Genomic DNA, 27,828 nt, shown 5'->3' with positions numbered 1-27,828 from the left:
GCTAAATTTTCAGTTTATTCCAGAATGCCTTTTTTTGTTTATTATTAATTTATATGAGCACAATATCACTCACTAGCGCTGCACTGTTTTTTTCTTTTTTATGTTACCAAGTTGTTGTACACAATTTAGTGCTAGCAGCTATTTACATTTACATTTATATTTCAATATTTAATTTAGCGCAGCGTCAACCTTTTGGTTTTTTCTTTATTTCTAATGATCAAGGATTACTTTGATACAAAAAAGATATATGTTCTTGCAGGACGTTCCGGAAAAGTCCTGCAAGCAACATCTTTGGGGCGGGTTAGGAACGCTGCCCATTGCAATGAATGGGCACCACTTCCGAAGTGCCTGAAAATCGCTTTGGAAGCGCCGCATCACAGGTGTTTTTTAACCCCTTCTTTCGAGTTAAAAGCGCCCCCCACTAGCGGACAAAAAGCTTAAACCTCAGTAAGGTTCTGCTAAAACGAGCAGCGCTTTACTGTGGCCGCGGCCACTGTTTTTTTTTTTTAAGTGTATTTTGTGCGTGTACTCGAGAGAGGAGCCGGACTGCAGGAGTTGGGAGTAGGCAGGCCTCCCCCAGAGGCAGTCTGCCACCTTTCTCTATGCCCCGGGTGGCAATGGCGGGTGTGGGAGGGGGTCCTCCCACACAGCCCGCCCTACCTGCTCCGCTTTGAAGCCCACTGGGGCAGAGGGACTCCCTATAAGGGAGTGAGAGGATTAACCCGCTCAACCAGCCCCGTTAGTCCTTCGCCTCTCTTTTTAGAGACCGCGTGGTCAAAGTGCGTGCATGTTAACCCAATTTCGAGTGTGTGTGTAGGTGTGGTGGTTTTTGTGGGAGGGGGGTGGGCGTACTAAGCGCAGGCTTACCTCGCATAGCACACCCACCGGGAGCCGGGCTGAGACCACCAAACTCAATTCACATGTAGCCGAGACCAGGATCCGAACCCCTAGCTGCAGAGGTGAATGGCTTGTCAGCGCAGTGCCAATCGCGTTGAGCCACCGCAGCTCCCTCGGCCTCCGCTTTTAATGAATCCAGTTGCTGGAGAGATCACCCGACTGGACAGGAGAACCCTTTAGAATAGGTAAGTATATGGACATGTTTCCTTTACAGCAGGGGTCTCCAAACTTTTCAAACAAAGGGCCAGTTTATTGTCCTTTAAAATTGCCGGATTGTGGCCAGTGGGGGCAGAAAATGTCCCAGGCTTGGCATCAGTGAAAATAAATGTGGCCTCAGAGTTGGAGGTCAGTGGGAGGAGGAGTAATGCCCCTATCAGTAGGATGAATAGTATCCTATCAGTGGGAGATATAGTGCCCCCTTGTTGGTGTCAGTGGGAGGAATAGTGCCCCAAGGGCCAGGTAAAGGCTGCAAAAGGGCCACCTCGGGCCGCAGTTAGGAAACCCCTGCTTTACAGTGTAGTTAGAATAGGGCATATAATGGGGGTAGGTGCAGGTTTAAGTATACTTTATTGTCTGGTTGAACTTTGCTTGAACTCTACTTGAATTACCTTACACCTTATACGCTGCTATTCCCATCTAAATCCTGCCTACACTGCTTCAAACAGAATGAATTAAAGGAGTTCTATGGTCATAGCATACACTCTCATTTTATAATGTCAGCTTTGTAATGGCAATACATTTTTTTTTGACAATCCAATATAAGCTCATTTGAAAACCATCTTCCTTCAGGTTGTAAGGGCTGCCTGCCTGCTGACCATCTTTTAAAAGGCCAGTCATTCTTCAGAAGGAGAATTAGAGCAGAAGTGACTGGTCGTTGCTACTGGACATTCCTGCCCAGAAGTAAAGTACAACAAATGTTTAATGATGTATTACTGAACCAATCTGGAAGAAATACACAAAGCCCACCAGGTTTAAAGAGAATGCACTCATTGACTATCTTTCTGCAGCCCAGATTTCAGTTTTAATTTAAAAGTAGACGGATACGATGTGAATTTCAGCATCTAGTTTTCAAATAAACTACCTTTGGTTCAAAAATTAGACATCTCTGCATACAGTAATAGCATCAACACAGTTGTAAAATATACCTCATACATATGTATATTTCACCTTAGTATATATTTGATTTCTTACCCAAGCTTTTGTGTCTGCTTTAATCTTCACATATCTAGTATTGAGTTTATGATCTGCTTTTATTTTTCTTTACAGAAATAACTTGACAGTAATTGATGTAATCACAGTGAAAGGACAAGGAGCAAATGAAAATATTAAAATTGGTGGAAAACCCCCAGGTCCTGGGAGCCCCTTGAGGTTTAAAATTACAGAAGGCTTCCTGAAAGACTGCTCTGACAGTAAGCTTGACTAATTTGTTGCCTTTATTAAAAATGTACCATTTTCTAAACACACACTCTAGATCACAGGTGTCAAACACAAGGCCCGCGGGCCGAATCCGGCCCTCCAGGCCATTTCATGTGGCCCTCTCACCTCTCCTGCAGGAGAGCTCCAGCCCTCCTCTGGTCCTCCAGAACCTTACTTTCAAGCAAAGCATCCAGCTTCTTCCCAGCAGCAGAATAAGGAAAGGGGGGTGCACTGTGATATAAGGGAGGGTGGTGGGACTCAATTTCTGATGGTGGAGTGGCCCTTGACATCTAATGTAAGGGGAGGGGAGGGGATGTGCTGAACATCTAATTATACAGATACAACTGGCCCTTTTAAGGACAATCATAATGCTGATGCGGCCCACAATGAAATTGAGTTTGACACCCCTGCTCTAGATTATTTACATTAGTAGATCATAAATTATGGAAACCCATTTCTTGTGTGATGTTTACGTTCAAAATGTGTTGGTGACTAGTTAAATTATATGCAAACCTTCACCTTGTAAAACAACCCATTCATTTTAAAATCAAAATCAATGGCAAAACTTTTGTATAAATCTAAAAATTCTAAATACAATTTTTTTTGTGTGTGTGTGTGTGTGTGTGTGTATGTATGTATGTATGTATGTATGTATGTGTATGTATATGTATATAAAATATATATCACACAGTTGCAAGAAAGAGTATGTGAACCCTTATGGAATGATATGGATTTCTGCACAAATTGGTCATAAAATGTGATCTGATCGTCATCTAAGTCACAACAATAGACAACCAGTCTGCTTAAACTAATAACACACAAAGAATTTAATGTTACCATGTTTTTATTGAACACACCGTGTAAACATTCACAGTGCAGGTGGAAAAAGTATGTGAACCCCTAGACTACACTTTTTGTAGCTGCTGGCTTTTAAATGGGTGGAACCCTGCTTTAATGTCCTTCTTGAGCCACTCCTTTGTGGCCTTGGCCATGTGTTTTGGGTCATTGTCATGCTAGAATACCCATCCACGACCCATTTTCAATGCCCTTGCTGTGTGAAGGAGGTTCCAACCCAAGATTTGACGGTGCATGGCCCGTCCATCGACCATTTTTAATGCAGTGAAGTTGTCCTGTCCCCTTTAGAAGAAAAACAACCCCAAAGCATAATGTTTCCACCTCCATGTTTGACCGTGTAAATGGTGTTCTTGGAGTCATAAGCAGCAGTCTTCCTCCTCCAAACACGGGAGAGAGTTTTAACAGGCAGCTGAGACTAATTAAAAACATGCCAATGTGCTCAACCCCCTTATTTTGCTGCACTTGCAATGCTCATGACAAAGGCTTATGGTTGATTTGTGCTCTATTTTCATAATCTAAAGAGAACTGCAGTGCATATTTTTTCCTGCTTAAAAAATGGCTATAAAATCATCTTTAAAAAAAAAATAAAAAGGGTGTTGACTTCTCACTTTTCTTTTTTCCAGAAATAAAACCCAAGGAACCAAATTTCACTATGAGAAAAACATTCAAGGTTGAAAACACAGGGCAGCTTCAGGTTATAATCAAAAGCATGGAAATCAGTGGATATGCATGCGAAGGATATGGATTCAAGATTGTAAATTGTCAAGAGTTTGCACTAGGCCCCAATGCCTCTAAAGAAATTGTCATATTGTAAGTGTGATAAATAGTGCGCTTTCAAATAAGAAATGTATTCAGCTCCATAGGCTTGCATATGTGAAGGGATAAACGTTGGCATAGACACTAGAGGTCTTTTGGAGATGCAGACACAGTTTGACCACGTCTGTCAGCCAGCACTTTCCTAGATGTAAACGGTCAAATCAGCCACCATTTATACAGTATTTATATCTTACCATTTTATTTATAGTCTTTTTTTTTGTTTTTTTATTTTTCTTACTAGGGAATAAGCCATTTTTTTCCCTTTGTGAAGTAACATTGCCATCTACACTAAGGCTGGGTTCACACCTAATACCCATGTGGCTCCCAGCAGGGGTCCTTTGCGTCCCTGTTCAACGTTTCAGGTCTGATTTAGGCCTGAATTTTTTTGCTGAATTCAGACCTGAAACCGAGCAAGAGACGTACAGGGCTCCTGTGCAAATTCGCACCGGACCCGCAGCAGGGATATGTGAACTGGCTCCATAGAGGGCTAGTCAAAATCTGCTTTGCTTTTGCGAATTGGATGCAGAGAAGTCCCGTCCTCCCCACCCCAAAAACTAAGTGGCAGTTTTGATGCACGTAGGGCTCCTATAGGCAGGCAGATCTCATTTTAAAGTTTCTGACTTGCATCCTCTGTGTCATCTAATTTTACAGGTTTACACCAGATTTCACCTCCTCAAGAATCATTCGTGAACTAAAGATTGTGACTACAGGAGGATCTGAATTTGTATTTATATTAAATGCATCCCTTCCATATCATATGCTAGCGACCTGTGCAGAAGCACTTCCGCGGCCTAATTGGGAATTGGCTCTTTATGTTGTCATCTCAGGAATAATGAGGTACCTGTATTCTTCTGTTTTAAGTGCTTACTGTAGTTTTATAGGCTGTTTAACCATTTTTATTTATCCTATTCTAAATGACTGCCATATACAAAGTTCTTAAAGTGTAACTAAAGCCCAGGACCCTGCATTCTCTAACTGGTCTCCCACAGTATGCCCAATGCCCCTGGCGAAGCTGTCATTCAGGGACGACTACGCCCCTTATGACATCACCCGGTGACCCCGCCCCATGCCAATATAAGTCGTTGTACACTGCGCACACGGCATTGCAGCGGAAGAGAGCGTTGAGTTCACATTGGAAGAAGACCATGGAGTAGGCTCCCAGATCCCGATAAGCCCCAGCCCGCAGACCCCGACAACCAACGGCCAGGGTTGTCGGGAAAAGGCCCTCGTCCTCAACATGGGGGCAAGGTGCATTAGGGTGGGGGGAAGCAGGGCCCCAGTGCCCCAAAGCACCATCCCCCCCATGTTGAGGGCATGTGGCCTGGTACGGTTCAGGAGGGGGGCACTTGCTCGTCCACACCCCCCTTCCTGACCTGCCGGGCTGCCCAAGGGCCTGGTGTGCTCTTGGAGGGGGAACCAATGCCGTTTTTTTTTTTTTTTGTTTTAATTGGTGTGAAGTTCCCCCTAATTATTCAGGGATATCCCTGGTCATTGACGTCCGACTTAAAGTCGCAGGGCAAAGTCAAATCCACAGTCGTATGACTGTTTTGTCAAAATCACGCGACTTTGGAACCGCACAAGTGTGAGAGTTGGAAAACACCACAAACTTTATCTGGCATGCACTTAGGAGGGTTATTTCTAAATGGTAAATGTAACCTTGTCCAAACATTCACCGTAGGTCAATCTGCCTGGTGCTTGTGTTTTAAATTTGGTTCATGTCAAAGCACATACAAGAGGGTGCAAATGCCTAGTGCATTACCTCCATAAGCATTTATTAACCGGAAAATCAATATTCTACTCACAAAGGCAGATAAAAACGAGCCAAATGGACACACAGCTCCAATAGGTCAATTGGGATGCCTCGTCCAATGCTACACAGTAAAGAAGCTTGTGCATTTTGAGGGACAAGCCCCCTTCCTCTGAGCTAACCTTACTATATGAAGAGCCACGGTATAAATGTTTGTGCATCCTGGACACATACCTCTTTAATGAGCAACTGGGTGGGGCCAGACCAAGTTCATCACATCACCCCTATCCAAAAACCCCAGGATGTAAAATCAACCTCCTTCAAAAATGCACCTATCAAGGATGCTCAAACATATACAAAAGCAAATAAGAACAAAAGATGATCAGGACAGCCGCACTCCAATCCAACGTAACTTTAATGTAAAAAAACTGGAAACGGGCACTACAAGTCACAGCAACGGAACCTAGGACAGCTCACGCGTTTCACACTAACTTCAGTGTTTACTCATAGCTAAAGTTACGTTGGATTGGAGTGCGGCTGTCCTGATCATCCTTTGTTCTCATTTGCCCTGTGCATTGCTAGCACCCTCAGTCCCTGAGAAGAAGATTGCACCCAACAAGACCTGCCTGGAGCGGCAATCTCTGTCTCTATATACAAAAGCAAAAATCAGGAAAACAAAAATCAAATTAATCTTTAATATGGATCTATAAGCACAGACTCGCTGGGAAGGGCATACCACAAAAGCCCATATGTTTGTGCAATACATAAAATGATCACCGAAGGTTCCAAGTAAATCGATAGTGTTCATAATGATCTAAACCATTACTTTACACTGTGTTCCACATTGACAACCGATCTGCCATATCCAAAATAATCCTCAACAAATGGTAAGCAACTGAGCGAACTGGAAAACACCCTATACTGTTGTATTATAATAATGTTTATACACTTTTTGGCTCAATTATGCCCTTTGTTTTTTTTAACCTCCTTATGTCTACATGTCCTACTTTTTTTTTTATTCTCTTATTTTCTATTTTTATGTCTTCCCCAGCTTGCTTTTTCTACTGGTAATAGGAACAGCTTACTTAGAAGCTCAAGGGATATGGGAGCCATTCAGAAGGCGGCTCTCTTTTGAAGCTTCAAATCCTCCTTTTCATTTGGGCCGGCCCTTTGACCTCAGGAGGATAGTTGGCATTTCGTCTGAAAACAAGTAAGTTAATTTTAATCTCCAATGTATATTTGTTTCCTTAGTGCAAATGTTCAACCTGATGCAGGTCAGCGACAAACCATAAGAAAAGCAAATTATATGTACCTTTTCAAAATGTCAAGCTTACTAGATAAACTATGTATTCAGACTGCACAAATGTGAGGTGTAAACATCAGTTGTGACATGTACTTGTGCACTTCACTCACTATGAATGTACTCTGCTTAAGACAATCCTTATGACCTATTTGTTCATTTTAAAAAAAAAGTAACAGACTTTTCTTCAAGAAATTATGGCATTTTTTAAACTCCCCTGTGTAGTAGCAACAATGCTTCCCCACAAATCCCCATTGCCACCTTTTGCATTCCTATAGGAACATGCACCTCCAACTTATATCAGCACTGCCTCTGCCTTCCTAATCATTCCCAGGAAAGACTGAACCTGTTTAGCGATTTCTTTGGAATATTAGGTACACATGGCTATAAATGCTTGGAGTTCTCTTCTTGCGCTTCCCGATGGCAAAGGGAAGTTCAGAATAACCCTGTCCTCTGCACCCCTTGGTTTGAGACAGAGGCAGCGCTGATGGGAATCTTATTTATCAAGCAAGGAAAATATGCATCTTTTGTAGTTAAACTGCAGAATACTGTGTTGATACATGCTTTTATGAAACAAAGACCTTAGTTGTACTTTAAGAGGGTGTTTTTCTTTTCTCTTTAAATATTTTTTTTTTATTTACAAATAACAATAAATTACAGTAAATCAGTATTGTAAGAACAAGTTTCAAAATATAAAATCAAAGTATACAAGAAAGCTTCTTTTGTAAATAAAGGTTAGTTATAAATACCATAAGTCATGTCCTATAATAGATTGTATAACAATTAGTCAAAATAGAATATTTACATTAAAAATAAAATATAAAATAGACAGAGTAAAAAATAAATTACAAATATAGGATCAATAATCAGGTAGAAGTACAAATTCTAAATGTTAAAAACGAGGAGGGGGTAAAGATAGAGTAATATTTTAAGGTATTATGGAGTAATGGGGGATAACAGACTACAATCGGGGCCAAGGTTTGGCTATGTGGCTTGGCATATCCTGAGAAAATAAATGAACATGTTTTCTACCCCAATTTATACTATAAATGTAGGGAGAGGGAAAGGGGAGGGGTAGTCATAGAAAAGGGGGAAAAGAAAAAAAATTCCAGAGAATAATACCATGTGGTATAGTAGAAATTGTGGAACCAAAGGATTGCCGTATATTTATCATATTGTATGTTTATTTCAATGATTTATTTGTACCTGGTGGAAGATAATGATCTATCCATGGTTTCCATACAGATTCAAATTTGGGGATTTTGTCTAAATTGCTTCAGTCTTTTGAGTGTACATGGCTTGTGTCACTCTTTGTTTGACTGTATTCAAAGGGAGTTGGTTTTCCATGCTTTCACTATGGATTGTTTAGCCGCTGTTGTAACAAACAGTAGTAGTCTAAATTGGCAAAGGGTCAGAAGTTGGGGTTTGTAGTTTAATAGTGCTACAGCTGGGTCAGGCAGTAAGGTTATTTTAAATATTGTTGAAAGGATTTTGAATACCTTCTTCCCGAATGAGTTGGCTATGGGACAGCCCCACCAAATGTGTGTGTATGTGTGAGAAGGTGTATTCTTTGCAACTTATTTTGTATTTATTTTCTAGCTTTAACACAGTAGGACCAGATTCAAATCCTACTTCGAACAGGGGGTTGTATAGTGGGAGTGCTACTACAAGACCTACCACGGTTAATCACAAACAAAGCAATGCAACAATCTTGCAAAGGAGTGCTCATGATGTGGAAACATCAAGGACAAAAAACAGCTCCAATATAGCAAACAGAATGCCTGGACAAGTTCCTACTTCATTGCCACCTAGCAGAACTTCCTCTGCGACCATTGACTCCAGTACTGTTGCTCATAGTTCGTTAACCAAGCGTTCTCGAGGAACAAAATTAAATCAGAGCCTTGTACAACCACAAGGACCTGTCCTACAGGAGCAGCCAACACAACTACCAGCAGTGCCTCATACCCAGACAGAGCAGCCAGCAGAAGTGTCCCGATCAGGGACCTCTAACCCCTCTTCTCACCCTGAATACTTTGGAACTGGCAGCAGTAATGCTCGGCACAGTTCAGATGACTCGGATATAACCAGTCTTATGGAAGTAATGGATAAAGACTTTGACAATGCCGAACCAGCTTCCTCTGATGTGTTTACAGAACAACCACCATCTCCAGCAACAAAAAATGCAAAAGGTAATGAAGCTTATTTCTGGTATATGAGCAGGCATGTTTGAATATTTTGCTAGAGATTGATAGAACCACATGCTATCCAAGTTAGCCTTTATATATCTTGTCTGAAATGGAACCTAGACTACTCTGAGAGCAGTGTTAAGCTGGTTGTACACTAGCAGATTTTTGAATGAATTTTGTACGAACATTCAAATTCTTAGTACATTTGAAGACTTGACAAATCTTATTCACAATTTTGTTTGCTTTTAGCATTGTATTTTAGAACAAATGGACTTTCTGAAATAAAAAACACATTCACTGTTAGTGCTTCGTTAATTGGAGAAAACATTTCAATCCTGCAGTTAAAATTAATGTTGATTTGACCCCACTAACGATTAGAAAAATAGATTAGAAAAAAACATTTTTAAAACGAAACCTATTTTTAACAAAATTCTACTAGTGTATAGCTAGCTTTTAGTCTGTTCATTTTTCATCACTGCCATTTGATTTGTATTCTTTTCCATGTAGCATACTAAAGGATGAGGGTGAAAGTTCCTAATGTGATTATTTTGCTGTACATGGTAAACTTTGATCACAACAAACGCTTTCATTTTATGCCAACGGCATTGTCAGATCTTTGAAAGCAATAGGTATATTTGACAATCCAATAAAGACTTAGGCCCCTTTCAGACATTTTCATTCATCCGTTGCGGATGAAAACGGGACATACATTGGTCCCTATGTGATTGCGGTTGACCATCCGCTGACGCCCGTAATCACCCGCCTCCGCAAAGCTCCGCAAAATCGGACGGAAGAAAATCCCATTCTTCAGAAGACAGACTTTTTGAATTCTGTGATGCAGCTGTGCTTATCACACAGACTAGAAATAACTGCCATAAGCATTTAAAGTGGAACTTTTTTGTGCTCTGTTCATCAGCAAATTTCGTTTTTTTTTTTTTAATGGAGAGAAATCCTCTTCTCCACAACAAACCGTTTTCCACCTTTCTGGCCAAACTCTGCAAGATGCCCCCCCTCACCAACACCCAAAAACTCCTGGGATGCCCTTGTCATGGATCTCGGGAAGCTTTGGGGCTGTGTAGAACTTAATTTGCATGCAGCATTAGGAAGATGGTTGCTAGGACCCAGAGGAGACAGCCAACCTCTTGATAACCTCACAAAGAAGATGGCAGAACTGGATCCAACAGTGCAGCAACTTTCAGCAGATGGAAGCGGGAGAGCGTTGGATTTGTTGGGTGGGTGAGTTTGGTATTTTAGCCCACCCCAGCAGACCAAGTAGGAGAGGGTTAATAATAAAATTAACCTGGGAGTAAAGTTCATCTTTAACTACTTTGCAGCCAGGGCAATTTCTAAAAATCGTTATTTTTTTCACAAGAAAAATACTTTGAACCCTAATTGTTATATAATTTCTGAAAGCGGAGGCCCTGTAGAACAAAAAATGGTGGCCATTGCAATTTTATCTTGCACAATATTTCAGCAGCTGTTCAGATGCAAGACTACGTGCACTAAAATGAATTTCAGTGACTCAAGTAAATTGATACCAAACATGTCAAGCCTCAAAATTGCATGCGCCTGTGAAATGGCAATTAAACTACAGTACCTAAAATGTTTCATAAGTAACGCTTTAAAGTGGTGGTAAAGTTTTTTTTTTTTGTAATTTATACCTACAGGTAAGCTTATAAGGCTTGCCTGTAAGTACAGCAAATATCGCCTAAACGTGCAACTGTATTGTCTGCCCTCCTGTTGTAAAGCGCCACACAAACTGTTGGTGCTATGTAAATCCTGTATAATAAGAATAAAATCACTGTTGCTTCAGGGTTTGTAAGTCACTGCCCTGATGGTTAGATCCAGAGGTGATTGAGGAACGTTTATTCACCGGTCTCCTCTGGTTGTAACTATCACAACCCCTGGTTTCCTATAGGAATGATAGAGCCCAGGAACCAAGTGGGGTGGCGGCCTTTCTCACTACCATAAAAGTGATCGCCAACTGAAAAAAGTAACACCAAACCCTGGGCTTTAGCTATATACATGAGTTTATTTTAATCACTTTAAGTTCAGGATGTTTTTATATATATATATATATATATATATATATATATATATATATATATATATATATATATATATATATATATAATCAATTTAGTGCAGCCACCCAAGAGTTTATTTAGTAGTTGAAATAAATGATTTTTATATTAATGCTTGCATACCCTGTGGATATTTCGGATTTGAAAAGTATTTTTATAAAAAATAATCTGCTTTTTTATAAATTTTTTACTGAATAGGGAAAGGAAAATCTCTTCAGCACAAAGTTAAATTTCAGAAAAAACAAGAAGAGAAAGAGAGGAGAATAAAAGGAAAATCACAAGAAGATGAACTGAAAGACACTCTTGTAGATGATGACAGTTCCTCCACCACCACAGAAACTTCCAATCCTGACACTGAGCCACTTATAAAAGAGGTACGTGTCCTGATCTGTGCATAGTCACCGCTGAAACTTTCCTGTCATAATCCTAGCTCTAGATTAGCCTTGGGAGTGCAGTACACCAATCTTATTCATCTTTTAGTTAATGATCCGTTTTCTCCACCAGATCAACAGATGCATGCTCTCAATGACTCATTTTCCGCCCTGCTTGACATCCTGACAGTTGAAGCTTAGGTTCTAGGAGACTGGCATTTTGGATTCTATAATCCCGACCGTGTTTGTAAACTTCTTGCCACAACATTTATCTAGTTACATACTTTATAAGGTTGAAAAAAAGAGAATGGTCCATCCAGTCCAACCTATGTGTGTGATTTTTATTCTCGAACGGTTCCCTTAGCCCTGTATATTATTTCTGCAATCTAAGGATAGACCTCTTTACTTCTAGCCTATAATCGCAGTTGCGTGTCATTTTCAGGGACCTTGGAGTAAACCGGTTATAACAGTTACTGAATTCACCTTTGATTTTATACTTGTATATTGTAATTGTATATTGTAATTGTATCCTCAAGTGCTTCTTCTCCAGAGTGAATTACAGTAATCTATGTAATTGTTTCTCATAGCTGAGGACCTCCATTCCCCGTATTAAATGTTTTGCCCTTTGCTAAACTTTCTAATCCAACCTCCTCTTTCCTAAAGGATTGGTGACCAAAACTGAACTGCATATTCACGATGAGGTGGAACCTTCTACCGCTCTAAAAAAAAAAAAAAAAAAAGAATTGATTTAAACTCTTGAATGTATGCCTTTTTTTTTTTTTTTTTTTTTTTTTTTTTTTTTTAGTGCCTGACCGTATTTCGCTAGCTTTGTTGGCTGCAGCTTGGCATCGCATGATAGTCCTAGACCTGTAATCTTCAAGCACCCCCAAATTCTTTTCTATTAGGTATTCGGCCAGGGCAGACCCTCCTTATGTGTATTTTGCATGTATATTTACACTTCTCAATGTTTATTGAACCTCATCTGCCAAAAAAAGCACCACATAGGGCCACGGAATTAAGCAATTAATATTTCAATATAAACTATAAATAGTGTTTTGTAAATACACTGTTAATCGTATTCCCAATGGCAGCTGCTGAAAAGTAAACATTAAATAAAACAAAACACTGAGGCCGGCTACACACGATAGGATCGCCAGAGGAGAAAGGTCTGAAGGGCCGTTTTCATCAGTCCAAACCGATCGTGTGTAGGCCCCATAGGTTCTTTCACCTTCAGTCAAAAAAATGAGAACTTGCTTTAAAATTTAACCCATGGACGCCTAACCGGTAGGTCAAAACCGATCGTTGGTATGCAAAAGCATTGGTTAAAAACCAGCGCATGTTCAGAATCAAGTTGACGCATGCTTGGAAGCATTGAACTTCATTTTTTTTCAGCACATCGTGTTTTGCGTTCTGACATGATCGATTTTTTAACTGATGGTGTGTAGGCGCGACGGACCATCGGTCAGGTTCATTGGATGGACCAATCGTGTGTACACGGCCTAAAACGACTTTCAATATGTCCCAAACATAAATGTCCTTAAAATGTTATGGCAGCACTCTTGTCAGTTAAATTATGACAAGCTTTCATATAATGTCTATATATAAGAATGATGCGATAGAAACAAGTTTTGCAAAGGTGGTGCAACTCATGCTGTGATTTGGTCTAGTTGATGTTTGTGTACCATCCACCAATATATCCACCACGTGAGGGAGGACATTAAATGCGTCACACGGGGGTAGATGTCCGTCACATGAAGTGCTAACAGCACATAGGTCCCCATTTAAATGCCGGTTGTCGCGTTGAGAGATCACACCCTCAGACAAAGTCAGCAGTGATGAAACGTGTCAGATACGTGGTCTCCGTGACAAACCGGAAGTGACGTGTGCGGGCCGTTGGGATTCCAGGAAGAGGTTTCAACGACTGCTGTACGCAGACGTTTCTCCCTGATACACAACCGGCGACTGGGTGACTATGCTTGTTTAAGCACTTGGCATTGCTCTTTATGAACTTGTAGTACATATAACTTGTAAGGTTTTTTTTTGGCTATATTAAACATTTCTAAGCAGTATTGCATTGACAATAATTTTTATTCACATGGATATTCTGGAGCCTTGTACATTGTGAACAGAGCTGGTGGAAGTTCATTTGAAATGGCGGTGAAAAGGTTTTGATAAAAAGCGCATTCCTATATTTGAGTGCACTCCCAAAGGGGAGGCCTCCTTCACCTGGTGGATATATTGGTGGGGGGTACACAAATGTTATCAACTAGACCAATCACAGCATGAGTTTGCAAAACTTGTTTCCATCACATCATTCTTGTATATAGACATTATATGAAAACTTGTCATAATTGAACTGACAAGAGTGCTACCATAACATTTTAAGGACATTTATGTTTGGGACATATTGAAAGTCGTTTTAGTGTTTTGTTTTACTAAAATTGAGCTGTTTATTCCAACCTCTATATCCTTAATAAACTGAACAGTATTGGCCTCAAGAAAGAACTAGTCATTTATCACTACTCTCTGGTCCTTTTCATGTAACCAGTTTCCTATCCATGTACATACAATTTCATCAACTCCAGCATACGTCATGTTATAGATTACATGTTTGAGGTACAGTATCTAATGCCTTAGCATACAGAACTTCCACCATCCAATTTCTATCTTCTTTTATCATGAAATAACAGGTTGGTCTGACTAAAACAGTCTTTCATCAATCCATGCTGATTTTCACTTATGTTACCTTTTATCGCTGACAGCTTTATTTTTTAATTTTTTTTAGCAGAATCCCTTACCATTCTCTCGAATAACTTGAATACAATTTTTTTTTTTGGCTGGCCTGTAGTTTCCTGGTATACGTCTGGACCCTTTTTTGTAAATGGCGTACCATGTTTGCTCTTCACCAATCAGCTTGTACTATAATCCAGTCAGTAAGCAGCCTTTAAAAAGTAGAAAAAGCAGCTTGGCTATAACTGAGCTACAGTAAGTTCCCCAATTTCTTGTGGCTGTAATCCATCTGAACCTGGTGATTTGTTCTCATTCATTTTCTCTTTTGTACTTGGTTTTCAGTCAACCAAAGAGGTACCTTCAGTGAAACATCATTATTACTGCTAAGACTTTCAAACCTGTCTTTCCTCTAAAAAGTGAAGAGAAAATGTATTTCATACATCTGCTCTTGCCCTGTCATTTGTGACCAGCTTCTAGTGCTCATGTTATTGGGCTATCTGTTCTTTCACAACTTTTTTTTACTATTTATATATTTTAAAAAGATTTGGGGTGTTTTCATTCCTGTAACAACAAATGTATTTCAGTAATGTTTTTTTAGATAATTGCTCTTATGCATTCCCTGTATTGCCTGTAAATTTTGAATGCTAAGGGTGTCCCTTCTACCTTTTTTTTTTTTTTTTTTTTTCTTTAAATGCCTTTTTTTTCCCTCTTTATATTATAAAAAAAAAATGTAGCCACATCTGTTTTCTGCTCTTTGATGCTTGTTACCCAATGGCATACATTGACTTGTGCACTTGTTTAATTTGTCTTGGAAAACACCCTACCTTGCCCTGTGTGGTGTTTGTTGCAAATTTTGGTCCCATCAAGTGTTGGGCAGTAATGCTCACATTTTATGGAAAATGTGATTATACCATGATCATTATTACCCAAGTGGTCTCTAACTTGCACATCTGTAATACGCTCCATATTTGAAATTTAATTTACTAGAGCATTTTTCCGCGTTGGGGCTTCCTCTCTCTGTTACACCTTTGTTGGCATTTTGTTTTTCTATTACTCATGTTTGAGCTATAACTTGATTTCGCAGAAAAAAAATCTTTTGGACTTGGGTGTTGTAATTTATATGCCATCTAGTTTAAGCTCCCAGGTTTGGGATGCATATTTTCACATAGCTGCATTGGTCCAGATTGGGCAAACATTGGCTTCAGCTTTGTTTTTCTTTGTGAATAACCCTTTTTCAAGGTTTCATGATTTAGACCACCCTTACAGCACCCTGTGCTTTTTTTGGGATCTCAACTTGGTTCTCTCTGCCCTCCAGAAACCACCCTTTGAACCCATCAGAGAACGCTTTGGATGATCTTACCTGCACAATTGCTTTCTTAGTGGCTATCACAACTGTCATACGTGTTTCTGAACTAGTCACCTATTGTAAGTAGATATTTCCTCACAAAGACAAAGTCTTGTGTCCAACACTTGCCTACCTACCAAGAAATGGCATTTAACTTCCACCTTAACCAAGTCCTAGTCCTTCCCATTGTATGCCATGTTCCTCACCCCAGAAAGATTGCTCTTCATTGTCTGGACATTGTCAGAGCCATCAGTTCATCTAAAAGCCACAGCTTCAATAAGATGGGTTCTCTTTGTTTTTTCATCAGAGGGAGGGGAACCCATGCCGTTTTTTATTTAAAATTTGGTGTGGAGCTCCCCCTCATGATTCATACCAAAACACAGTGCCTGGTATTGGCAGGGATCCAAGTCGGATCCCCGTTCAATATCGTGCCGCAGCTAAACGCAACTGCAGATAATCGCACTGTACAAATGCAGCTGATTTCTGTGCCTGGAGTTTTGAATTTCACCGAAAATAAACATGCTTTTAAGTCATCCGTGTGAAAGGGGCCTTAGAGCCCTCTCTCTGTTCCATCCTGCTACTTGGTCAATGGCATAGCTGTTGAAACCTAGGTCTTAGGCCTGCTTCACACCTATGCATTTTTTGTGCATTTTCAGTTTTGCAGAAACAAACTACTGTCCATTTAACATGGTTTCCTATGGATGTAGTTCACATCTGTGCCTTTTATGGAAAGGGCCAGGGTGTTTTTTCCTGGTTTTTAGTTTCATAGACTTCAATGGTTTAAAGATGTGTATTGCAAAATGCACCTGCACGATGCAACCTGCACAAGTGTGAATCAGGCCTCAAGGAATACGTTCACCTTTTTTAATATGTGTCTGCAGGAGCCTGACATTGCATCGGTGATCCACTGATCGCCGGTGCAGTATTTTGAAGGCTGCAGTGTAAAAAAATTATGAATGCAAATTGTTTACCTGTAACATCATGTGCATTAATGATTTTTTTGTACAAAAAGTGAAATTCGTAGACAGGGATATCCGAGTCTTCATCTGGGAATCTCTTGCGTTCGCTATCTCTACTAAATATCGAAATATTTAGTTATTTAGTAGAGAGAGCGAACGTAAATGTGATTTCTGCAAATAAGTATATATGCAATCTTTACATTTTTTGTTGGAATAATTTTGAACATTTCTGAATTTAGGAAATGTTTGCCTTAGTCTTACTAAACTGAATAAATTTTTGTGTTTTTTACAGGAACCTGAAAAATTAAAGGGAAAACCAGTAATTTCTGAAAAGACAGAAAATGAAACAAGTAAACAAAAGCAAAAGAGTAAGAAAGTCCCTGGTCCAAACAAAAAGGAGACTGTAACAGAGGTTAAACCAAGGTAAGGGAGCTGCAGTGCCTTAAGAAAAGTGGTTTTGTTTTTTGATTTGTTGGATTAAATATTTAATGTCTGCTGTAGTTTTGTTGAATAAGACTATTCACATAAGCGAGTCTCCAAAGTCGCACGATTTCCACTGCGACTTTGGAGTGACTATGATTTGATTTTACATTCTTACCACCAAAGTTGCATCAAGTCACACCAAAGTAGTACAGGCACCTTTTCAACTTGAACAGGTGCCATTAAATAGAATGGGCTGTGACTTGTCATGCGACTTTGATGACCAAAGTCGCATGGCAAGTTGTACAAGTGTGAATGGAGTCTAAAGTTTTCCAAGGAATTTGTGCACACCGGTTTACCTGCTTTGACAGTAGAAGAGCAGCTCAAAGTATATGCAATTACCAGCATTTGAAATGGCCTGTACATATGTAAAATATTGATTATTCTTCCCTTTCAGCTCTTTGGAGTTGCCATATACCACACCCTTAGAAAACAAACAGCTTAAAAACGTCTCAAGGAATGCTGTACAGCATTCCTTAGGGAGTAGCTCAAAACCAAGAAATTTTCAAAAACCACGGGGTAAGTATTGGTGTCAAATTCATTTTATTTTTATTTTTTTAATAAAGCGCTTGCGAATTGTCACTAACCATGTGTTTCTTCTGGATCTGCGCTGACAACCTAGTGGCAGTCTTTCATTGAGCATGGCATGTTAATGTTTTATGCAGGTACAAACAGTAAGTTAGGAGAGAACAGGCAATCAGTGCTGGCGAAGCTTCATCCTAGTCGTACTGGTCAGGAACTAGGCAGCAACAGCAGTTCTGAAGGAGAGAAAGACTCCCCACCTCCAGAGTGGGACTCTGTGCCAATTAACAAATCAGGAAGCTGTGAGTATGCTCCTTCATTGCGCAGACCTCTTCGACATTCAATGACCTTGCAGTTTTAGTGCAGTCACTATCCATAAATGTACCTATATGTTTGTATCTGACAGTTATTTTCATTAGCATGATTTGTATTGCTTTTGTCACCAGTGTTCACTGATTTCCCTAAAATTAAACTATTGCCACAAGTGAATATATAATATGTTTTAGTGGCAAAATGTAAACACTATTATGTTTGAACACCTGAAGGTGTCTAAAGAGTTCTACAGATTTAAGGTAGTTAAAGGTGGCAAATATAGTAGAGGTTCAACATAAAATGTAGTAAATGCTACTTTGATGGTGTGTTGTTTGCTTAACATTGCTTGCATTTGTCATGTGAAATGTGTAATTCTACCGTTTACCGTAATCTGCAGGAGAGTTTAGACTTTAGATTGCATGTGTCTGAATCCTTTTTTTTATTTTTTATTATTATTATAATATGGCTATTTATCAGAACTACTCCTATACATTTATGCGCATACGTTTACATACCTTGGCATAATTTTTATTTCTTGGCCGTTTTCCAGAGAATATTAATGATACACAAAATTTTTTTTCACACAGTTAGTGTTTGGCTGAAGCCATTTATTATCAATCAACTGTGTTTACTCTTTTTAAATCGTCACAACAGAAACTACCCAAATGACCCTGTTTAAAAGTTTACATACCCTGGTGATTTTGGCCTGATAACATTCACACAAGTTAATGCAAGTCTGTGTATAAAAGGTCAATGAGTTTCTGGATTTCTGACGCCCCTTGCATCTTTCATTCAGTTCTGCACTGATGTTTCTGGATTCTGAGTCATGGGGAAAGCAAAAGAATTGTCAAAGGATCTGCGGGAAAAGGTAGTTGAACTGTATAAAAACAGGAAAGGGATATAAAAAGATATCCAAGGAATTGAGAATGCCAATCGGCAGTGTTCAAACTCTAATCAAGAAGTGGAAAATGAGGGTGTGATGGATCTTGGATACCCCAGGTGGGCACCTTCGCCTGACCTGTGTCCCCTGTCCTTCAAATGCACCCACAGCCTGCAGATTCGCCGTAACCAGCCCTTAACCCCTCAATCACAAGATAAGCAACACAGGTGTTGAGGGTTAAACATGCAGAGTATAAACTGTTTATTAAATACAAAACGTACACCTTTAAACAGTTAGGGACACTCCCCTTAGCCTTGTCATAGAGGGGGTAGGGGACAAGGAAGAACCAATGGGAACTCAACACTTGTACATTGAAACAGAAACTACAGTGGAAACACAAAAGGATTATGATAAGCGGGCAGCCCCTACTTACACATCCCCTGCTGGGAGATGTCTCCAGTCCATACCTTTTTGTCTACGTGTCATGATCCAGCACAAATTAACAGAGCAACAAGAGGGGGGGATGGGGGAGAAGGGACGTAGCATTACATTACATTATCTCAATGCCATTTTGTCCCCAAGTCTGTCTCTTCTGGGCCATAGTCTGTGGGCAGGAGGCCAGCCCATATTCCCTTCCAAAACACACAATGTTGAAACCAAACCAGGGTCATGTAGACCAACTCCCAGGAAAATTGTTTGGGATGCAAAGAAAAACCCACAAATAACTTTAGGTGAAATACAGGACTCTCTGAAAACATGTGGTGAGGCTGTTTTAAGATGTACAATATGAAGTCACTTGAAGAAAGATGGGCTGCATGGTCAAGTCGCCAGAAGAAGGCTATTTATTAAGCAAATGCTGCTTACAATACGCCAATTGGCACAGAGACAAGCTTCAAACCTTCTGGCACAAAGTCATTTGGAGTGATGAGACCAAAAGTGACCTTTTTGGCCACAACTAGAAACACTACATTTTGGAGAGGAGTCAACAAGGCCTTTGATGAATGGTACACCTTTCCTGCTGTGAAACAGAGATGGATAGCTGATGGTTTGGGGATGTGTGCTACTAAGGCACAGGAAATTTGGTCAAAATTGATGGCAAGGTGAATGCAGTATGTTATCAAGAAATACTGAAGGAATATTTGCATTCATCAGCTAGGAAGCCGCGCATGGGACGTACTTGGACATTCCAACATGACAATGATCCAAAATTTCAAGGCCAAGTCGACCTGTCATTGGCTACAGCAGAATAAAGTGAAGGTTCTGGAGTGGCTATCTCAGTCTCCTAACCTCAATATCATTGACCCACTCTGGAGAGATCTGAAACGTGCAGTTCATGCAAGGCAGCCCAAAGGCAGACAAAGAGGGATGGGCAGTTTTACCATCTGAGAAGATAAAGAGCACCATCCATAAATGCCACAAAAGACTTCAAGCTGTCATTGATGTAAAGGGGGCAATACACAGTATTAAGAACTGGGGTATGTAAACTTTTGATCAGGGTCATTTGGGTAGTTTCTGTTATGATTTGAAAAGAGTAAACAATTGGATTGGAATAAATACTTATAGAGCGCCGAATGCGAGTTGTGAAACTCGCGTCTAAGCGCTTACCAACAAGCTGGGGGTATCCAGTTCCCAAGAGCAAAAAGAAGAAACTAGGACATCTAAGTAAAAGAGGGGAACAGACAAGAAATAAACAGAAATATAAAAAGAAGGGGGGGGGGGTGTCAGGGCACAAAAAGCCTAGTTGATTGATAATAATAATTAATAATTGATAAGGGGCCACTTGCCTCTCTAACTATGATGTCTTCTACCCCTCCTCTAGTATCCCCACTGTTCCTTTTTCTTTTATATTTTTTCTCATACACTTCACGGCTCTTTCCTCTTGCTCCCCTAAGGGCTGGATACCCTTTCCTTTTACCGCCCTCTCTTCTCTTTTCTCTCTCTTCTTCACCACGGATTGATTCAAAGTTACATCTCACCAGCGGCGCTTAGACGCTCACTTCACAGTGGGCATTTGGCGCCTAATTAAGCTCAAATATCAATCAATCAATCAATAATAAATGGCTTCAACCAAACACTAACCATGAGTGAAAGTTTTTTTTGTGTTCATTCATATTCTCTGAAAAATGGCTAAGAAATCATCAATTGTACCAGGGTATGTAAACTTATGAGCACAACTGTATTTGTTTATCTTTTGTTAATAAAAAAAATAGATTGTATACTACATGACAAACTTCCACATTCTATAAACAACATGGAGGAGTTCAGTTAGAGTGTAACTATGGTCAAAATAAAGAATTACGTATATGATGAAGCCTGTCGCTAGCATGAACACTGCGGTTTTTTTTTTTTTTTTTCCTGAGTTTCCCTTGTAATATAGTTTTATTACCTGTTGAGCTTGCCAGTAGATGTTTTCCACTTCTTTTGATATGGTAACATTGCTGTTACTTCTGAAGTGGAATCACACAGCAGTGTTGTCACTGACAGGATCATCGGGTAAGTAAACTAAAGTACGGGGAGAGAGAGGGAAAAAAAGGACCCTTCAGTAAGAAGAGCAAAGAGGAGACAAAAGATGTAGGTCCAAGGCAAGAGACCGGAAAATGAAGAGAATTTTTTTTGAGGAGGGGGTAGAGAAAGAAGTAGCTGGGAATACTTGGGTGGTTAATAAAGAGAAAGCGGTTAAGCGAATCATGACTCGGAGAGAAAAGAGCCCATCTGTCGGGCTGTCACTCCTCAGGGAATGCAGAGCAAATTTTAATTATAGTCAGAAGAGGCTAGCTAAGTAGTTGCACTTAGGGATATAATGTCAAAATAGTCAGCTGCGGTCATGAAATGAAGCCAGCAATACCAAATTTTATTGAAGGCTGTACGTTGGTTATGCGTACAAGTTCCTCTATGTCCTTCACCCTATTGGGTTTCTGGAACCATTGTTTAAGAGATGGCGTATGTGTTTGTTTTCAGTACTGGGAAATGCACATATGCGCCAAGTCGATCATATGCATGGCTAACCGTTTTGCATACATGCGGCCCATTACAGTAGAGTGGTGAATCAAGTATTGCAAGGGTGAGTAGTCTAACATGCATGTTGTATCCTTCATGATAACATCATGGACCCCATGCTAGTACAGTTGTAATGCTGTGCACTCCCACCATAAACAGAGCATTGTGTCCTCCATCAGTTTACAGCACCAGCATGGTTCAGAGGGTGATTTTTTGAAGAAGAGGGGGAGCTCTGTACCAACGAGAGAAAATCTTATAATAATGTTCGTGTGTTGCGAACAAGGAGCCCTTGTGTATGGTAGCCCATATTGATTCCCAGTCCTGATATGGAAGAAGGATTCCTAAATCCATTTCCCACTTATCTGCACAGCGTTGGGGGGGGGGGGGGGGGGAGACTGGCTGAATGTTAAGACTCATTGAATAGATGGTTGAAATAGGATGTCTAGTTCAAGTCTTGGAAGGGGCTTAGGGATTTCAAGGGCAAGAGAGATCTGCTGTAAAGCAGTTTGTTAGAATGGTGATTTAAGAAATATCGTATTTGGAGATAAGACCACCACGGAATTCTCTTGGATTTGTCCAAAAACTACAATGAATTTTCAAGGCACGTTAGATGCCTGACAAAAATCGTGCATAAGCCACAAGGAGGGTATCCTAGGCCCTGGTACCGAGTCAAGAGTGGAGCCATTAGATATTGCAGAAACACTGTAACATTGGTCCAATCAAAGTATGTGTTAGCAATTGACGAGTTGTGTTCTTTAATTTAATCCAAAGAATAATTAACATATCCTCAGCCAGATTTTGTTCAAGAAGAACCTAATCCTTCGATCTGCTGTGTATGTGTCATTCCACCATCCTGGTTTGTGGTAGGATTGTACATCTGGAAGCCCAATCCCACCACTCATTTTAGATGTAGGTGGTGAAAAATTAGTTCTCCCCTTTCAAATCTGGGAGGAAAAATAGACTCTGGCAGAAAAAAAAAGTGTGGGGGGGGGCCTTGCTTGATCGGGATGGCTTGCATTAGAGAAAGACATCTGGAAAGGTTCATTTTGAGGTCAGAAGCTCTCCCAAGCCATGACAGTCTCCTATTGTCCCAGTTGCATGCATCATATACAGTATATTCTTTTTTTATATAATTTTTACTTTACACATAGTTGCACTTTAAGTGGGTGTGTCTTTCATGAAATATAATGTGCTCCATGAAGACTTGCTCCTCTCAATTCGGCCTAGTGTTTCATTTAAGCTCAACCTGCCTGACTCAGCTAAAATGTAAAAATTGGCCTTGCCCATAAAGGATAAATGGCTATTTCTGAAGTAGTTGTTTCCTATTGCACAAAGACCTATAAATAGCTGAATAATACATCATATACCTATTTTAGTTTTTTCCCCCCCAAGTGCTTTTAAGTTTTTGTTAAGCTAAGTAGATTTATTCTTTTTTTTCCTTCATCTTTTTATTGCTTGTATTGACATGGATTACATGTGTTTGGGAGTGTGGAGCATGTAAGTTTTTTTTTTTTTATGGTGTACTGTAGCATTATTTTCTGTATTGTGATTACAGCAGTAGATAGCCTTTACAAATTGTCTGTGCAAACCCACAACGCAGATGACTTCTTAAAACAACGTCAGACCTCACCAGCCCCTACTCCCCCTTCACCTCCTCCAGCTTTGGGCTTTGGCTTAAGAAGCAGCTACAGCAGCATTGTAAACAGCACAAGCAGTCAGTAAGTGTGATGACTGGTCATTGGTGAAAACACCAGCCTTCCATTTTATAGTAAATTTCTGTTAGAGATTTATGTCTTGCTCACTTTTTCACAATACAGCAAAAAGGAAAACTTTAACAACCTTAACATGCTGCTTGTACCCATTGTATTTACCGGTATATAGCAATTGCAATACGTTTTATTTAAGGATGCAATATTGATTCCTGTGCTCAGGAGTCCTCAGATTCTGGGGTGTTTGTAAACTCAGGTATTGATGGGGTGGCCGATTTACTGCACAGAGCGTGTATAGACTAGTTCCAGGCTGTAATACTACAAAATGTGGAAGAGTCCAGAGGGATAAATACTTAAACGCTGTACAGAGCGTGCACCACACAGGCAGCATACACAGTTCAGGGTGTACGCATGTCGCTACTATACATACTGAAGTATAGGCATTAAAATGTTCACAGTGCAAAATGTTGACAGCATGCAGGGCTTTGACAGGTAAACAATATAAAGCTATTGCAGTGGTCGCATCAATGTACACAATCCAGGGAGCACACCATTATTGGATGTCTAACAGTGTTGCAGTAACAAAGTGTTAATCTCGCACACAGATAGGCCATGTTCGTACATACTGTGGTGACTTGCATTTTATCGCACTGGATGAATGCAGGTCACTGCTGGAACACAGAAATCGCTTGTTTTATGTCTCCGGTTCACGCTGCAAGGCAGCCTGTAGGTGTGGTGCAGTGAGCTGCGATGGAATGGGCCTGTAGGTGTGGTGCAGTGAGCTGCGATGGAATGCATTGTATTGCAGCACATGGGAAAGAATCGCATGATTATGATGCTGCCGTGCAGTACATGATTACAATGTCACTTTGTGACATCCCCTGCCCAAAAAAAGGGAATTGTGTGATGTGCATTACACCGCCCCCTACTGCTGGCTGGCTGACTGTGGCCATAATGGATAGCTGCCTGCAGTTTAGTGTTTGGGCAGTGTTAATGGGCCTTTAACATGCCAAAATCGAGCCTTCATAAATCTGGTGACTGTTGGCTAAGGATACACAGTTGTTTTTTACATAATTCGCCACTCCAAGGCTGCAAATTTAAATGGTGCATATGTGGGGGCTTTGCAAAAATGGAGAGACAGTGTAGCACTGTGGCTCTTTTATACTGATACAGCGATCGCTTATGAGCCATATTCTACTATTGCCACTCTGTTAGTGGAGTCAGACTAATGCTTTAAATGTGGTTTTAAATCAAACCCAATCAGTTAGTGGAATTTGAGTTCCACATCCCTAAATATAGATGATCGTTAAAATTACACTTTGGCATTGGCATGGGACTTTTAAGGCACAGCAATCCATTTCCTTAAACATTTTATTCATATTTTTTAAAACACAGTATATACTCCTCCCGTTGCACGGCAAATTTAAGTGCATCATAGTAAAATACAAAGCCATAAAAAAATGAAAACCTTGACAATGTAGTTTGTTCCCATAAAGTAGTCCTTTAGGGCTCAACACATTTTCTGGACATTATCCTCGTCATCAGGGGCCACCAATACAGACTTTATACATCATGCAATCTGAATGAGACAACAATTATCGGTAATCCTCTTTTAAACAGTTGATGGTTATACCACCACCCGCTGTATCAGCATGACCACTTCCACTCCCCACATATCCCAGGGTATATGTAAAGGGAGGGGGGGGGGAGAGGAAACCAGACTATTTAACAGGGCCACAGGATAACCCTCCGAGCCATCCTTCTGCCATATCCTCTCCCCAAACGGTTTCCCCGCATCCAATTTGCATAGCAGGCGATAGTGACTGGCTCTCTATGGAGCCATTTCACACAACTCCACAGCGGCTCCGGTGAAAACTGCACAGGAGTCCTGTGTGTCTTTTGGTCCATTTCGGATCCAAATTCAGCTTGAAATGGTGAATATCGATGCACCAGACTCCTGCTGTGAGCCACTGTGATCTCTAGTGTGAACCCAGCCTTAATGGCGAAAAAAACGTATGCTGCTGTTTCTACCAAAGTAAGCAGGTATCCCATTCGTCCTAAATGACAAGCTATAAAATCTCTATAAAGAGTAAATATACAATAGAGCCTTAAAGACCACCGTATGTGGACAAACTGCATTGCCAATGTTGGCTTTTTTATGACTTTGTTTTTTACTATAATACAAATACTGTATTTAACCACTTCCCGACCGCCTCATGTAGATATACGTCAGCAGAATGGCACGGACAGGCACATCAACGTACCTGTACGTGCCTGCCTAGACGTGGGTCGGGGGTCCGATAGGGACCCCCGCTACATGCGGCGGTCGGATCCCCTCGGGGAGTGATCCGGGACGACGGCGCGGCTATTCGTTTATAGCCGCTCCGTCGCGATCGCTCCCCGGAGCTGAAGAACGGGGAGAGCCGAATGTAAACACGGCTTCCCCGTGCTTCACTGTGGCGGCGTATCGATCCCTTATAAGGGAGACTCGATCGATCACGTCAGTCCTACAGCCACACCCCCTACAGTTGTAAACACACAACTTTGGGAGCCACTTCGCGCAATTGTCAGTTAAAGCGACGCAGTGCCAAATCGCAAAAAAGTGGCCTGGTCTTTGACCAGCAATATGGTCCGGGGCTGAAGTGGTTAAATGGGCGGTAAAGCAGGGAGGCAGCATAGCTTTCCAATCACATAAATGCCATCTCAGAAGTCATGTAATCGGGAGCCCATCCACTTGCTCTCAATTAGAAGCTGTAAGTTTAGTGATGCACACCCACAACCACCATGGACCCATATGTGCCGTGGCTGGGTGTAAGGCCCACTCTATATATAAAACCACATGTGTTATACAGTTAGGAAGATGTTAATCAGGCAGGACTGATTTTTTCAAATAATCAATTAATGGTTTTATTCTATTTATGTAATAGGAGTATTATTCAGACATGCCTGTATATCTCATGTTTTCTTACATTAGAACCAAAATACTCAAAAAATGCTTTATTTTGTGTTATGTAATACTTGCCAGTTTTGTCACTACCCAGGTACTTGTGTGCTTTTTTACATGTATGCTCATGTACTTTATGCATCCACTATGAAACGTCTCATTTTTGTAAAGGGGAGATGGATTTTAATTTGTATAGAAAATAATTTTGTAACGTGTTAACGCACACGAGTAGAACGTTGCATGGCGTGCCAACAATAACAAAGGATCTTTCCTTTCAGTGATTTAAGAAATGCCTCCACTGTCATCAAACACAAGCTGACTAAAGCAGCTTCTTTACCTGGGAGGAATGGCAATCCAACATTTGCTGCTGTTGCTGCTGGATATGACAAGAACCCAGGTAATCCACATTTTAGCTGTACAGCCATGAATACTTTGCCTTCATCTTGCATCACGATGATCTTTTTACATTCTTTTTTTTTCTCTGCCAAAACAGGTGGCAGCGGATTAGCCAAATCATCTGTTAGAAGTGACATCCCTAAGAGCATCAGCATGTCACAAAGTGTATCCATTGATAGTGATAACTCTGACAGGTAGGGGAAGTACTACGATGTTGGCCCATAAATGACTATCCTAACCTATTCTAAAGTATGTTTTAATTGAAAAAGTGTTATTGGATATTAAGCGAACAGGATCAACTAATGGAATCTATTGTATGGCTATTCTTTTATGTGACCTAAGGTTTTTGTATTAATTGTCAAATGATCAATACTTTTATGGTTGTGGAAGAATACACTTCATGTTACTAAACCCACAACAGTAAAATCAGTCTGTATAAGCAGCATAGCATGCTTGTTATACTCGTTGTGGAATTTAAGGGGTTAATCCTCTGCATTGAGTGAAAAGACTGAGCCTGTATGCACAGATCCTCCCCCCTCCTGCACTGTCCATCTGGGGAAGACCAGCTAACACAGGCAGGGTAGCCGACCTGCACATGCTCAGTTGTCTTTTATGCTGGAGAGAACATTTTACTTGTTCTCAAAGCTAGCCAGGTCACATGATATTGACATCACACATGTGGCATGTATACAGGCTGTCGAGGAAATCTCCTCCTACCTGAACTCTCAGCACTGGATAAACTCTGCAGTTCATCATGTAACTGTGGTATACAGATCATCCAAAAAGGTATAATAGTGGCAGTATTTTAATGTAAAAATATTTATAAGCTGTGGGCACTGTGGGTGGGTGGATGAACTATTTTCATATTACTGGGTTAAGTAA

General features: G+C 40.5%; 1 protein-coding gene across 3 annotated transcripts in view; it reads left to right on the top strand.

Annotated features, from left to right (window-relative positions):
- Nucleotides 1-27,828, top strand: part of TMEM131 (transmembrane protein 131) — a 227,954-nt gene that overhangs the window by 187,645 nt on the left and 12,481 nt on the right. Inside the window, exons 27-38 of one of the 3 annotated variants that reach the window (XM_040336324.1) lie at nucleotides 2,164-2,306; nucleotides 3,792-3,978; nucleotides 4,636-4,821; nucleotides 6,783-6,941; nucleotides 8,631-9,220; nucleotides 11,500-11,675; nucleotides 16,999-17,129; nucleotides 17,584-17,705; nucleotides 17,852-18,010; nucleotides 23,456-23,615; nucleotides 26,829-26,947; nucleotides 27,044-27,140. In XM_040336324.1, the coding sequence (XP_040192258.1) occupies nucleotides 2,164-2,306; nucleotides 3,792-3,978; nucleotides 4,636-4,821; nucleotides 6,783-6,941; nucleotides 8,631-9,220; nucleotides 11,500-11,675; nucleotides 16,999-17,129; nucleotides 17,584-17,705; nucleotides 17,852-18,010; nucleotides 23,456-23,615; nucleotides 26,829-26,947; nucleotides 27,044-27,140 (2,229 nt within the window). Of the gene's footprint in view, nucleotides 1-2,163; nucleotides 2,307-3,791; nucleotides 3,979-4,635; nucleotides 4,822-6,782; nucleotides 6,942-8,630; nucleotides 9,221-11,499; nucleotides 11,676-16,998; nucleotides 17,130-17,583; nucleotides 17,706-17,851; nucleotides 18,011-23,452; nucleotides 23,616-26,828; nucleotides 26,948-27,043; nucleotides 27,141-27,828 lie in introns of all 3 variants that reach the window. The other 2 variants (XM_040336323.1, XM_040336325.1) reach the window with 2 other exon arrangements.

The sequence above is a fragment of the Rana temporaria genome, chromosome 2, assembly GCF_905171775.1.
Source record: "Rana temporaria chromosome 2, aRanTem1.1, whole genome shotgun sequence".
In the NCBI taxonomy this organism is placed as follows: Eukaryota; Metazoa; Chordata; class Amphibia; order Anura; family Ranidae; genus Rana; species Rana temporaria.
This window is presented reverse-complemented; position numbering and strand designations above follow the sequence as displayed.